Source organism: Xenopus tropicalis, chromosome 2 (genome assembly GCF_000004195.4).
Source record: "Xenopus tropicalis strain Nigerian chromosome 2, UCB_Xtro_10.0, whole genome shotgun sequence".
Lineage (NCBI taxonomy): Eukaryota > Metazoa > Chordata > Amphibia > Anura > Pipidae > Xenopus > Xenopus tropicalis.
Genome location: NC_030678.2, coordinates 138,553,372 through 138,567,393, shown reverse-complemented (window position 1 = coordinate 138,567,393; position 14,022 = coordinate 138,553,372). Strand labels below are relative to the sequence as shown.

Genomic DNA, 14,022 nt, shown 5'->3' with positions numbered 1-14,022 from the left:
TGTGTTTTGCAGAAAAGGGTTTCATTAATATAAAACATGAGAAGGAATTACAAAAACAAAGGTTATTGGAGAAATCATACCAATCCACAAGTCTTTCTATTGTTTAGGTGGGGCAACACTCCTCTGCAAGATGCCATCCGATTTGAAAGACATGACGTAGTGACCTTGCTGAGTGAATACCAAGAGGCCTACCAAAAATACCTGAGGGGACCTGAGAGTTCAGAGGAACAGATGTCCCTGGAAAATCTCGAGAGTATGGTGTAGATGTCCTTCACTTTGTGTCCTTGATGGAATCTCTGGCTCCAACCACCAATGCTTTCATTATTCTCCTACTCGAACCCAAATGACCCTTATTTCTAGATATATATCTACATATGTCAGCAGCATTGTAAAGGGCAGACATGGTGTAATATGCTATCATGCCTTTTTATTTAAATATAATATATATATATACATACACACACACATATATTGTCAAAGAAAATTTTCTTTTAATTCATAAACGGTGCTGCTGGGGTCTTGGCTGCTTAAGCATCCGTGAGTAGGGCTTGAGTAATGTTTGCATGAGTTCACTATGCCATTGGTTCCCAAACTGTGGGGCTGGCCTTCTGGAGGGGTCAGACCAGTGGCTGGAGGGAGCAGCATAAAGGCGACTTAGGCCGAGGCATGGGATGAAAGCTTATTTGCTGTCGCAGGTGTTCTTGGAACTATGGTAAAGTGGTGCAAACAACTATATTTTCATGTATCTGTGGCATTGTTATTAGCTAAAAGGGTCTGATGAAATATCAGACCATAAAGGGATGCTTTAGCCACAAAAGTCTAAAATCCACTACTATATATAAATAAGCATGAATCATTTAGTAGCATTTGTAACAGATACACACGTCTCTGGCTTTCCTCATCACAATCCGCAAATTCTCATTTCTCTCCAAAAAAATCCCTAAAGCCTATATTTGACAAAAGGATAGCTTTGGCTTCAGGCATTACTTGCCATTTTAAGGGTGAAGGGATGACTTAAGGCTAATGTAAAATATACTCAAAAGCTTTACTTCACATTATAGTAATTTAAGGTGAACCAATGAGAAAGTCTTTTTTTCCTTTACTTTTTTAACATGTTTTACTGTTTCTCCACCCAAAATATTTTCTGCTGCAAACCCATACTGTGAGCCAGATTTAGTATCTGCTCTAAGCTAATTCTACATCACTTAAGGTGGCCATACACGAGCAGATCCGCTCGCTTGGCGATGTCGCCAAGCGAGCGGATCTTCCCCCGATATCCCCACCTACGGGTGGGCGATATCGGGGACCATTTAGGTAAAAAAAATAATAATCCGATCGTTTGGCCCTGGGGCCAGACGATCGGATTATGTGGGCGGCAATGGGGCAGTCGGATCGGGGACCGCATCAACGAGCCGATGCGGTCCCCGATCCGACCAGATTTTCTAACCTGCCCGATCGAGATCTGGCCAATTTCAGGCCAGATATCGGTCGGCCAGGCCGATCTGCTCTCCCCATACACGGGCCGATTAGCTGCCGAATCGGTCCAAGGGACCGATATCGGCAGCTATAGTCGGCCCGTGTATGGCCACCTTAAGTCATCAAGCGTCCACATACTAAACAGCATTACTAAATTGTTTTCATTGTTTGCAGCAGAAAAAAATGCTAGGTTATTGCAGCTCATGAGCAACATGTTACTTACCAACGTGTTTTTGTTTAAGAGCCACTGGTTGGGAGATCACTGCCCTATATATTAATGAAACTATGGCTAAATTGCTGATGAAGCAAAGTTTTAATTAATGCCCTGACCAAATGTTGCATCTTACAGGGAGCTGGAACGGAAAAATGTTTGCAAATGTCTCAGGACCTTGCTGTAAGATAGTTCTACAGACAGTGGACTTAAATGCTAGACTATTTAAATATAGCTTGAAAACGTGCAGAAGAACAACTGAAATGTCACAATAAAATTATTTTGTACTCAAGACTGATGTGCAGTAATCATTTGTATCCTACGTTAAACCATGCAAAGCTACACATTAGTGCTGGGCGGTATACCGATTTAACCGGTATACCGGTTTTTTAAAAAAAACCGATATGAATTTTACACATACCCCTATACCGGTGTGCGCGCATCCTGCAATTTATTTCCGGGTTGCGCCCCGTGCGTACGTGATGTCAGCGCGCATGAGACGTCGGCGCGCACGCAACGTCTGCAAAAATCCAGAGATGTTGACATTGGAGCGTTGCATTGTTGAACTAGAGCATTTTGCAGCTTAGACATTTCTGGTTTGTACAGCTACTTCTATGAGAAGAGCATTAAAAGAAGAACTTATTTATGCCTTATATTTTATTTCTTTTAATGAGGATTGTGTTTTCTGTATTAACCCTTTTATTACCAAATGAAAAACAAGACAATTAGTATTGTAGAGCTGTTTTGTTTTCAGTTGTTTTACTGTATTACTTCCTGCCAATTAGGGACTCATGGGGGCCTATACCTCTGCTTCCTGTATTTACACCCCAGCCTAAAGGGTAGTGCTTGGCGTAATTTTTTAAAAAAAAAAACGATATGAATTTTACACATACCCCAATACCGGTGTGCGCACCTCCTGCAAGTATATCCGGGTTGCGCCCCGTGCGTACGTGACGTCAGCGCGCATGTGACGTCAGCGCGCACGCAACGTCTGCAAATAGGGGTACAGGGGACCTGGCCACCAATATTTATTATTTATTTATATACCGTCAAATACCGTGATACCGATATAATTTTGAAAAATACCGTGATATAAATTTTTGGTCATACCGCCCAGCTCTACTACACATATATCTGTACCAAAGTCTTTAGCCAACATCCTTAACAGTTGCTCTGTGAGAAAGTTCAGTACTGCTCAGGCACATGCTCAGTAGGGGCTGTGTGACCTGATCCTTGGTCTGGTGCATAGCAGAAGAGGTAAGTTGCAGTGTGAGGTAAGTTGCAGTGTGTTGGAAAAAAAATACATTGGATAAAAATTGTGTGACATAAGCCTAAATATATATATCTATATATCACTAAATTGTCACTGTTTTTAACGAGGATATTCCTAAAACAAATAAAGCATTTCAATGATAAATTAAAGCAGTAGGAAAGTATAACACACACACATGAATTCACAAACTGAAAAGAAAGGATAATAGGCTATGTGTGATGTCAGACACAAACTATCTCCTAAGCCAACCTTAGGCCCACAGTACTATGCAACCCCCCCCCATAAACTCATTCTGAACTGCTGTTGATCTAAGTGTGGGACTCTAGATTGGATGAACACATTATGGTCCATTTCCAAAATACAAAACCTCAATGGCAGGTTTCAGTGTTGTGATGAAAAATAATCTTTTTTTTTTCTTTTAAATAGTTAAAGGGGTTGCTCACCTTTGAATTAACTTTTAGTACAATGTAAAGAGTGATATCTGAGACAGTCTGCAGTTGATCTTTGTTTTTTATTATGTGTGTTTTTGAATTATTTAGCTTTTTATGTTGCAGCTCTCCAGTCTGGAATTTCAACAGGTATCTGGTTGCTAGGGTCCAAATTACTTGGAATATCAATAGGGGAGTGCCTGAATAAAAACATAAATAATACAAAGTAACAGTAACAAAACAGCAATAGGTGTTTGGCTGTTGGGGTCAGTGTCCCCCCATTTGAGAGCCAAAGAGAGACTGAAGAAAGCAAATAATTCTATAAAAAAAACAAAAAAAACCTGAAAGTTGCTTAGAATTAACCATCCTATAACATATTAAAAAAGTTAACTGAAACGTGACCCACCCCTTTAAGTGGATCAGATTAAAAAACAGTAATATTCCATAATACTTTAGACAAAATATACATTTATTTTCTTATATTAAGTATTTTGCATTAGCTTAAAAATTACCCTGCACTATATATAACATGGATTTGCCAGTGCAGCATGTTTTCTCTTTAACATATATGAAAAGCAACAATGAGCAAAGTATTGTCACATCATAAATCCAATCTTTATTTCTCTGGTGCTGATATCATCATATAGTCTATACGGGTTCTGATGTTTATGTTTTCTATGAAAACACAAACACAGAATGGGAAGTAATGAGGCAGAATGGAATGTATCCACTGCCGTTTGGAAACTGCTGGAGGCTGCAGTGGTAAACGTCCACATTCCATTTCATGGCCTGGGAAAATGAGAAGCAATGAATCTTTGGTACATCCAATCAAAAAAGTCAAAGGTATTTGAAAGACTTAAAGCAAAAAGCACTGCTCGTAGCTTATAATTTGTTTTTTTCTCATAATAGAAGCAAAAGGTTTACTGTAAATATCATCTGGAGACTTCTTGCAGAGGCACTTGTGGGCAAGACTGATGGCCTTCACAGGTTTTCTGGAACATCAAGGCCTGAGTGGGTCAGAAGTTCCCCATCCCAAAGGGCAAATGCAGGCACCACTGGACCTCGAAAGTCTGCATTAAGAGTGTGGATAAGAGTATTCTTCTCTGAGTCCACAAGGTTCAGCCTTTGGCCTTCATAGTCCAGGAGGAGGCCGACTTTACTTGGATGGCCAATGTTGGTGATGGGAAATTTCTTACTATCCTGCATGACAAACCACTTGCTATGGCAATAAGCAAAGACCCATGAGCGATTACTAACGCCAATGCATTCATCTCTGGACATGTCTGCATCAGCCACACCTATACGGAACTCATTGGAGCGTTTAACTGTCACCTCCCAATAATGGCGGCCGCTTACTATCTGCGCATCTCCCAGTACAATAGCCCATTCCCGGAAACGCTCAGGGTTCTGCGGAATCTTGCTTGGATCAATGCCTAGCATGCGATATATTATGGCAGTATCCTTTTTGAACAGGTCCAAGCTGCTGTGAGCAGTTTTCTCATCAAGTTTGAAAGAGATATCTGTAAAATATGAAATAGCTGCATAACAGCAATGTTCCACCACAAAAGGACACATACAAATCATAAAGAGCAGATTATTATTTATGTTTATTTCTATGATTATTTCTATAACAACTAGTCTTTTGAAAATCCTAATACAGCAGTTAATTTTTTTTACTTAATCTGAACTCAACCGGCAAAGTGAGGGACAGTCATCCTCATGAACTGATTGGCTGGTTATAGGGCAACAAGGCCACACATACAAATCTATCCCAGCATGAATTTTTCAGGATTCATGAATGGAAAAGGTGCTACACAGTCCCAGTATTTTCACTATTCCCAGTGATATCAGTTGTTTAGCACCTAATTTTCATATGGAGACATCCTAAGACATCAGACTTTGGAGGAAGGATTTGGTCTGCATTATTTCTTTTTTTTTTTTTTTTTACAGTTTTTGGATTATTTGCCTTCTTATGACTCTTTGCACCTTTTTAATGAGGGTCACTGACCTGGCAGCCAAAAATCTATTGCTCTGCGAGGCTACAGTTTTATTGTTACTTTTTATAACTTATATTTCTAACTTATTTTTCTATTCAGGCCCTCCCCTATTCATACACCAGTCTTTCATTCAAACCTCTTCTTGGTTGCTAAGGTAATGTGGAGACTAGCAACCAGAAAGCTGTTATAATTCCAAACTGGAGAGTTGCTGAACAAATTATTCAAATAATTAAAAAAACTACAAATAATAAAATATGAAGAATTGCAAATTGTCCTAGAATATTACTCTCTACATCATACTAAGGGGCCGATTCATCAAAGTACGAGTACGAATCCCAAAATGGGTAAAATTAAGATTAGATACAATAATTTCTGATGATCGGAAAATGCTAACAAAAAAATCTTAATACTCATGATAGTATTGTATTGGCGATCCAAAAATCACAAAATTTTCGTATCCGAACAATTGTAAACAGCGGGAAAACCCTTCCGACTGTGATCCTTCTGTGCATGTTTTTGAAGCCTCCCATAGGACTCTGCAGCTCCAACCTGGCCCAAGGAAAGTCTCCCATAGGACTCAATGGCACTCTGCAGCTCCAACCTGGCCCAAGGAAAGTCTCCCATAGGGCTCAATGGCACTCTGCAGCTCCAACCTGGCCCAAGGAAAGTCTCCCATAGGGCTCAATGGCACTCTGCAGCTCCAACCCGGCCCAAGGAAAGTCTCCCATGGCACTCTGCAGCTCCAACCTGGCCCAAGGAAAGTCTCCCATAGGGCTCAATGGCACTCTGCAGCTCCAACCTGGCCCAAGGAAAGTCTCCCATAGGGCTCAATGGCACTCTGCAGCTCCAACCCGGCCCAAGGAAAGTCTCCCATAGGACTCAATGGCACTCTGCAGCTCCAACCTGGCCCAAGGAAAGTCATGATACTGAAGCTTGAATGAATCCGAAACTTTCGTACCCGTTGCGACAAATACGATTTTGCTGCGTAATGTTTGATGCACAGTACGAAAAAGTCGCACAAATTAGAGAAAAAAACTTCAAAAATACACAAGGTACGTAACTTAGAAAAAATTCGATTTTTTGGTATTCGGAAGCAATCGTACTTTGATAAATGCGTCCCTAAAATTTAACCCAAAGGTGAACAACCCCTTTAACACCCTTTTATAATGCCTACTGTGTGACTTTGATTCTTTAACCCTATTCTTCTTTTAAAAAATGATATAACGCTGCTCCTGCTGTGCTTCACTTCTTATTATTCAACGCTACTGATATACAGGACCTGCCACAGCATGGTAACCCTGGCTAATAGCTCATGTTGCCCCGCACATCAAACCTCCCAATACAACAGAACAAAGTGCAACACCCCAGCTCTGCCCAGTCTGCCAGCACTCAAAGCAAGCGACCTACAAACTCCCACTCGCGAGTTTTTGCAGAACTACAACTCCCACATGGCCATGTCACTGTAGCAAACCCAGGGAATTCTACCGCTGTGAGTTGCCTACCCAGTGCCTGTTATCGATCCGTAATGGCAGTCCGCCTAACATCCCTTACCTCGCCTGGCCGCTAAGGTAACATCCCCCCTGGGAAGCACCCGGGTAAACAAGCGGCTCAGGGCGCGACTCCCCAAGGCTAGTGACCTCATGGGCGACGCCATCGTAAACATGGGCGGGGTCTGTTCAGTTACACGTCACAAAAGCGCCTGTGGGCGTGGCACCGGATTGGCAGCGAGCTGATATATGGGAAATGTGCTCTGAATCAGTCAGAGAGAGGGGGAATGGGCGGGCTGGTATTGGCTTTGTGCATGTAGATACGCACCAAAGCCAATTGAGCTCATGTCAGTAACGTTCACAGCTCCGCTTTATGTTATCACGAGGATTGCAAATATTAATATAAATATATTAGCGTTTTTTTAAATAAAGTTGTCCCTCAGTGCAATGGGAGTGTAATAGAAATAACAAGAGGCTCATGTTTTTAACCATTTATGCATGTTTTCTGGCCTGTATTCCCTACCAAATGCTTGGGAAACTGTTTCATATCCATTTGGTTATTACTCTCACAAGAAACAATAAACCGGTTAATAATGAAACATTCTTGTTTATTAAAAACATCGTTATTTAACACAGCACTTTACACCAAAGCGTATTTTGTGCAGTTTAAAGCATTAGAGCAATAGTAATTCCTGTTTCGATCAACAGCGATAAAACAGATCATTGATTAAATATTCAAACCCCTTTCCAGATTCCCCTGTAATTGTATGTTGGGTTGCATGTATAGCTAACACTCAAAACAATCCTGTAATATTATTATCGACCCTCATGGTTTATCAGCAGGAACCAATAAAACTGGTCTGACAATCCAAAATTCAGCAGTGGCACTGACTTGTAATACACAAAATCTAGAATATTCTTGCCCCTTGTTGCAAAATTGACATAGATAACATTCTGGGAGAACTGACTGACTAAAATCTCCAGCAAACATATGCGCCCTCCAGTATCCAGTATTATTAGTTAAAAGAACATATACTGGATACCGGATTGCACATCTGTTTGCTGTCAGTGTGCTGATTTTCGCCCTGTTATTGGTCTGGGGTACTGCACCTGGACCAGCAGAGTGGCTTGATAAGTGACCTGCTTGCACATACTATTTGCTTCATGTTTTAATGCTAAGAATAGGGCTCCCATAAACGAAGGGCCTGGGGCAAAGCACCCAGACCAAGTGCACTAAGTGGTGAGTAGAATAATAGAAGTTCACATTTTCTCAAGAGCAGTTAGGAGCAGGGCCATTTTAATAAACGGCAATAGGGTGCACCCACCCTCAATAAAAAAAAAAAATGATATTGTCGCAGCTATACAACTGGAGGAAACTGATTTGAAAAAGAATGGGCATTTATCCCTTGGCTAGTTATAAAAAGCTGAAGTTATTATGAATTCATATAGGCGGCCTGCTGGGGCAGTAAGCAGGGGCTGGTTATGGTTGTATAATGCATGTATTTAACTGGAGTTATTAGTTAACACAATAAAACTGTGGCCTGTTTCCAACTTAATTCTGGTGTGTTGTGCTTATTGAGTGTTTGCAGCTTATATATAACTATATATATAACATTGTATAGTTCAGCTTTCTCTTGGTCGGTATTTGTGCTAGAACAGGGATCTCCAACCTTTTTTACCTATGAGCTACACTCAAGTAAAAAGAGTTGGAGAGCAACACAAACATAAAAAAGTTCCTTGGTTGCCAAATAATTGTGTGGTATGGCAGCATCATACAAAAGGAAAATTGCTCTCTCCAAAGAGTGGAACTGCTGAACGGCTCATCACCACTAAACTTCCATCATTATCCAATCTAGACATTGACAGATGTAAGTAACAAAATTCTAGCCATTACTAGTGACCCAAGTCATCCAGGGCATGAACTATTCATCTAGCACAAGCCTGCCTATTCTCTTAGGCACAAAAGGCCTAAAAGCATAAAAGCTTGGAATGAAATGTGTCTTAATACCCTATGCAGCACCAAAAATTGTTATATAATGTAGTACAAATAGCAATAAAATTCCTTCTTATCTTGAAGTAAATGAGCTCTTAGGTGCTTTATTCTGATTCCACCAGTAGGTGGCAGGATATTCTTATGTGTATACGCAGTTATGAGCACCATTTTACTGTGCAACCACATCTCTTAGTGGTGAAATGTTTGCTTTGGAAATAGATTAAAAAAAAAAAAAAAATAATAAAAAAAGGGCAATCCTAACACATAGGGGCAGAATTACTAAAACTCCATAACTTCTTATTTTCTTTTATTTTCAAATTTGACTAAATTCGTTTTCCCGAATGTCTGATATTTACTAAAAAAAAGTCTCAAAGAAAAGTACCTGCGAAAAAAGTTGTATAGACCTTAACTTTTTTGAATTGTCACTGTGAAAATCCCGATTTTGTCAAATTGTTGCTGCAACAATTTGAAAAAGTCTGGATTTTCAGACAAAACCCAGTGAAATCTGTAAAATTTTGAGACAAAAGAAAAAACTTCAAGGAAAGGAAGGGACCTTTGCCATTGACTTCTACATAAGCTCCGCAAGTTTAATCTGACGAATTGTGGAATTTGGATTTTTAGCCTTTTAGAAGGATAGTAGATCTCGGGAAAGTCGCAGCATTTTTTCTCTATCCGAATAGAGTTCAAAATAAAATAATAATGGTTAGTAAATGAGCCTCTAGGTAGCAGAAGCAGGGGTTTTATTGTTTGCAGAGGTAATAAAAAATCATCAATGGATCCAAAGCGCCAGTATATGATTTCAGTGAAGCAATACTCGCACATAAGTTCAGAGAAACTCCTCTCTTGATAAGAATTTATCATGTTTTACCTTAACTGCTGAAGAATAGATATTGCATGGGAATAAGCTGGAAATGCATTTCCAAATATATCTCATTTGAACTATAAGCCCTAAAAGGTCCAAACCTACCCAATATCATTATCTGATATAATAGTGCCAACATATTGCACAGCACTTCTCAGAAATCATTCATTTCTGTGCTTGCCTTACCATACACATACAAACTATAATCAATTTCAAAATCAGAACAATAGGAGGGCAGCCATACTGTGTATCACTCCTCATACACTTTTTATCCATTCAGCTTGGGTTAATAGTGATGTGCGGGCTGTGCCAAAACCCACGGGACCCGCGGGTTGGTGGGTTTGGCCCAGCATCGACACATTTTTTTGTGGGTTTGGGCCAAACTTTCCCATGCACCTACCCTGCCCATGGCCTTACTATGCCCTACTTCTGCCTCCAGACGTTGATATTTGTAGACTTGTCTACTTGTCTGCTTGCCCTTTTGTAGCATCAGAGATAATTGATAATACATATATGTGGACCATCTAAGAATCTCCAAATTACAGGAAGACCATCTACCATCTCAAATAATTTCAATTTAAAAAGAACAGTTTCCTTTTTCTCTGTAATAATAAAACAGTACCTAGAATTTGATCCCAGCTAAGCTCTGTGAATCTATATTGGTGGCAAAACAATCCTATTAGGTTTATTTCATGTTAAAATTATTTTAAGTAGACAAGTATGACGATCCAAATTACAAAAAGATAATTTCTCTGGAAAACCCCATAGAATGTGCAGCACAATTTGAGTAAAGTATGGTTGAGCACAGTGTTTACATTTGACTGACAAATAAATTACTAATAGTAATTACATTAAATGTACTTTCTAGTCTTATTTCTGTACGTAGTACAAATTGTATTGTTTTGGAACTAATCTCTCTCTAGCTGTTAAACAATACAGATATGGTATCCAGATATGGGGTGAGGGCTGGTGCTATGCTTTTGTTCATTGAGCCAAATGCTTGTAGAAGTTTTCCAATTGTTCCAAGTGTTTTCTGTTAAAGAACCCATGCATCAGCAATATATGTTCATGGCATTGCTGGGATATAGCTAGAAAAACTCCTACCCCTCATTACTCTCCACCCCTCCATTCTCTCTGCGCTAGAATGAAGGGCCACATGACTTTATGAGAGATTTTCTCTCTGCATGGGTAACCTGTTCTATTATGCTGATGTCTGCTGTTTGGCTTTGAGTAGCCAATAGCTGCTTTCTGCCACAGAAGAGGATAAAATACTCGTCTGATAAAGAAAAAATAAACCAAGGAATTTGACTGAAATAGCAAACCTCACTGAAGGTATAAGGGCTCATTTACAAACATAGGTGCTAAATTGCACTAGTGAATTGCACTAGTCAGCTTTGCATGGGCTACTACCATGTTAGAATAGAAAACAAATTATCTAATTGGTTGATATTGGTACATACACCTATATGTTAAATCAGCCCCATAGTCAGTAAGGTTATAAGACCACTACATTTAATAAAGACACTTACATGGTTAAGGGTTATTCTGGAATTAATACAATTGTGAATGCAGTCACTGTAGTTTCAGGATCTCTCAGGCCCAGGATGCCTTCATCTGGAACTTTTTTGGAATGAAGAATATGGAAAATTGCCTAATTTACATAGAGGGATAATTTATAAACATTTGCACTTCTAGCCCTAACCTTGTTATTTATTAATTGTCATGCTGTGTAGTTTATTCTGTATACTGAAAGGTAATAGAAGCTACAATATCTGCCTTTCCACCATGGTGAGAGGAGGCAATTTAGCTGTAACAATCTTAAAGGAACAGTAACACACAAAATTAAAGCGTATCAAAGTAATTACTATATTATGTAATAGTAAAACTTTTGTGTTTGCTACAGAAATACTGTGTAGCCATGATGGCAACCATTCAGACTGAAAAATAGAGAAAAGACACAGATGACATACAACTTCAACTGAATTCAACAGCGCTTATCTGTTATCTGCTATATAACCTGTGCCTTTTCTTCTTTTTTTCCAGCTTGAATAGCTGTCCCCATGGCCACACAGCAGCTTTGTTTTATATAAGTTATAGTTGAGTTTCTGAAGCAAACACACAGTGCAGGTCAATAGTACATTATATTTTAATTACTTTAAAACACTTTTAATTTCAGCTCCCTGGCAGCTTTGCAGTTACGTAGCTAGTAGCTTGCTGTACCGTACTGCAGTGCATGCACTTTTGCACACCTAGTACTATTGCAGTATGCCATTCTTGGGAGAATCCTAGTACCCACAACTGTACTGTGTGTACTGGGACAAGTGCAGGATGACAAGCTGAATAGTACTTGCTTGCACTTTGTCACTTGCAGCACCAACACAAAACATCCTAGAATTAAAAGCCAAGACCACCAGGAAAGAGATGCCTGTCTAGTTCAAAATGATTCTTTGGTAACTTTGTCATACTCACACTATCAAAATAATTTTGAATCAGTTGGACTTTTTGAGTGGTAGTTAGTGATGGGAGAGATATCCAGGTGAACATTGTGTGCATTTTTGGAAATATATATAAACCTTTCAAAATACAAAGGAAAGCAGAATTTAGAATGATAGGCACAGCAGTAAATAAAATTGTTTACTTCCATTCACCCCTGGTACTGAGCCATGCTCTTGCCCTGGGCAGTGCAGGAGTTCCTATGAAGCTTAAATAGCAGTGTGGTGCTCTAAAAGAAAGGACCCCCCTGGCACAGTTTGTTTTACAGAAGAGAAGTACCATGGAAAAAAAGTGATATTATTTGGCTTTATTTGCCACAAAGGCTCGGGCATAGGGAGGCGCTATTTTTAGGGGAGCAACTGCGCATGTGTATTGGGGGGTGACGTAAAGTGGCTGGTCTAGGGGCGCATCAGTTGTAAATCCGGCGTTGCTTCAAAGACTGAAATGTTATCTATTTAATAGAGCCTCCTTCCGTCTTCTAGGCTCCGCATTAGTATTCCCATAGTGTGAACAGACAAGTTTTTTTTTTACGGATTCTAGATTTAGATTTATATACCAGACTGTTCTTACTAGGGTGAGTGAAAATATGTAGGATTTTGACATTTAAAGAAGAACTAAACCCCCCCTAGGTACGACAGCCCCCCTCACCTCTCCCTCCCCACACAGTTTGTTACATAGGAAGTGGCCCCTCTTTGAAAACCTGAGCCTAAAAAACAGAGCAGTGTAGGCACCATCTTCTGTCCATTCAGATACTCTTTGGGTCTCACCACCAAAACGGACCCTGCAGGAGCATGCATAGTTGGGCTACCCAGGAATCTGCTGCAACTGTGCATGCTCCTGCAGGCTTCTTGTCACCAATTGACAAATTGACTTTTAATGTATTTGGAGTAAGAAAAAAGATGCACGCAACAATAATTTACATCCAACTTGATCCTTGGTTGGTTTTAATTTTCCTGTGTTTCACCCTACATCCCATACTTGATGTTATGGGATTCAGTCTTTATATTTGCTAATCACATCTCTTTTACCAACATCTTGGAGCTAAAAATAAAATCCACACTTTTGAAAATTAGTATTTATTCTGGTTTACAGCATATTATCCTCAGTAATCTCATGTCCAGGTTTTGGTATTCTTGTTTTTTCTCCACTAAAGCTGGTAGAATAAACCAAAAGCTGTTATGTACCTATTAACATTTCTTCAACAACATTATTATTTAGTAAAATGAAGACTAAAAAAAGACTGAACAAATACAGAACAAAGGCATGCATGATAAATAGTTTGCATTCAGGTTATTTATGATTTCATTTTATTGTGATTATAAAGATGAAAGCTTCCTGCACAGCTTTGCTCAGTGGTCTCCCAGGCAACCTTAGGATGAAGGCTCTGTCTAGACAATTGCTCTGCACACCTTTGCCTTTCACATTGTAATTGGGTTTAGTCACGGCACCCAGCAATTTAAAAGCAAGAGCTCTTCACATTGCGTGTTGGTGCCCACCAACATACAAAGTAGAGGGCTCTAACTCACACCAATGGACTTGGTTCTGTTATATCTCTGTTATATCTGATCACAAGAGCTTCCAATCAGCAAGTGTGGAATTTAGTCTCTCAACTATTCATATTTAGAAAAAGGCGAAATAAACTAACTGATTCCCCAATCTAGTTTAATACTGCAAAACTGCATATTAAATACATGGAACTGAACCATCTCTGTGGACATGGTTAGAACTACTAACACATTTTTTTTTAAATAGTAGGGACCACTCTTCTTTCTTTCAAGATGGCCCTGTAATTTGAAAAGCTA

General features: G+C 39.5%; 2 protein-coding genes across 4 annotated transcripts in view; one reads left to right on the top strand and one right to left on the bottom strand.

Annotated features, from left to right (window-relative positions):
- The window catches only part of gls2 (glutaminase 2), a 29,036-nt gene extending 28,228 nt beyond the window's left edge, over positions 1-808 (top strand). For all 3 annotated transcript variants that reach the window (XM_004911892.4, XM_002934509.5, XM_012957819.3), the window contains one exon: positions 108-808. In XM_004911892.4, the coding sequence (XP_004911949.1) occupies positions 108-264 (157 nt within the window). In that variant the 3' untranslated portion in view covers positions 265-808. The remainder of the gene's footprint in view (positions 1-107) is intronic.
- Positions 809-3,837: 3,029 nt separating this feature from the next.
- On the bottom strand, positions 3,838-7,052 carry spryd4 (SPRY domain containing 4). Its single transcript, NM_001367991.1, has 2 exons — positions 6,937-7,052; positions 3,838-4,908 (listed from the first exon to the last, which is right to left on the bottom strand). Exons 1-2 carry the CDS (start codon positions 7,046-7,048, stop codon positions 4,370-4,372), a joined length of 651 nt encoding a protein of 216 aa, NP_001354920.1. The 5' UTR covers positions 7,049-7,052; the 3' UTR covers positions 3,838-4,369.
- Between the last annotated feature and the right edge of the window lie 6,970 nt (positions 7,053-14,022).

Bases quoted from the DNA above. Each gene is read 5' to 3' on its own strand.
- spryd4 (NM_001367991.1), bottom strand. From the start codon at position 7,048: ATGTTTACGATGGCGTCGCCCATGAGGTCACTAGCCTTGGGGAGTCGC. The intron at 4,909-6,936 runs GTAAGGGATGTT...CATATTTTACAG, and splicing joins TACCTTAGCGGCCAGGCGAG to ATATCTCTTTCAAACTTGAT.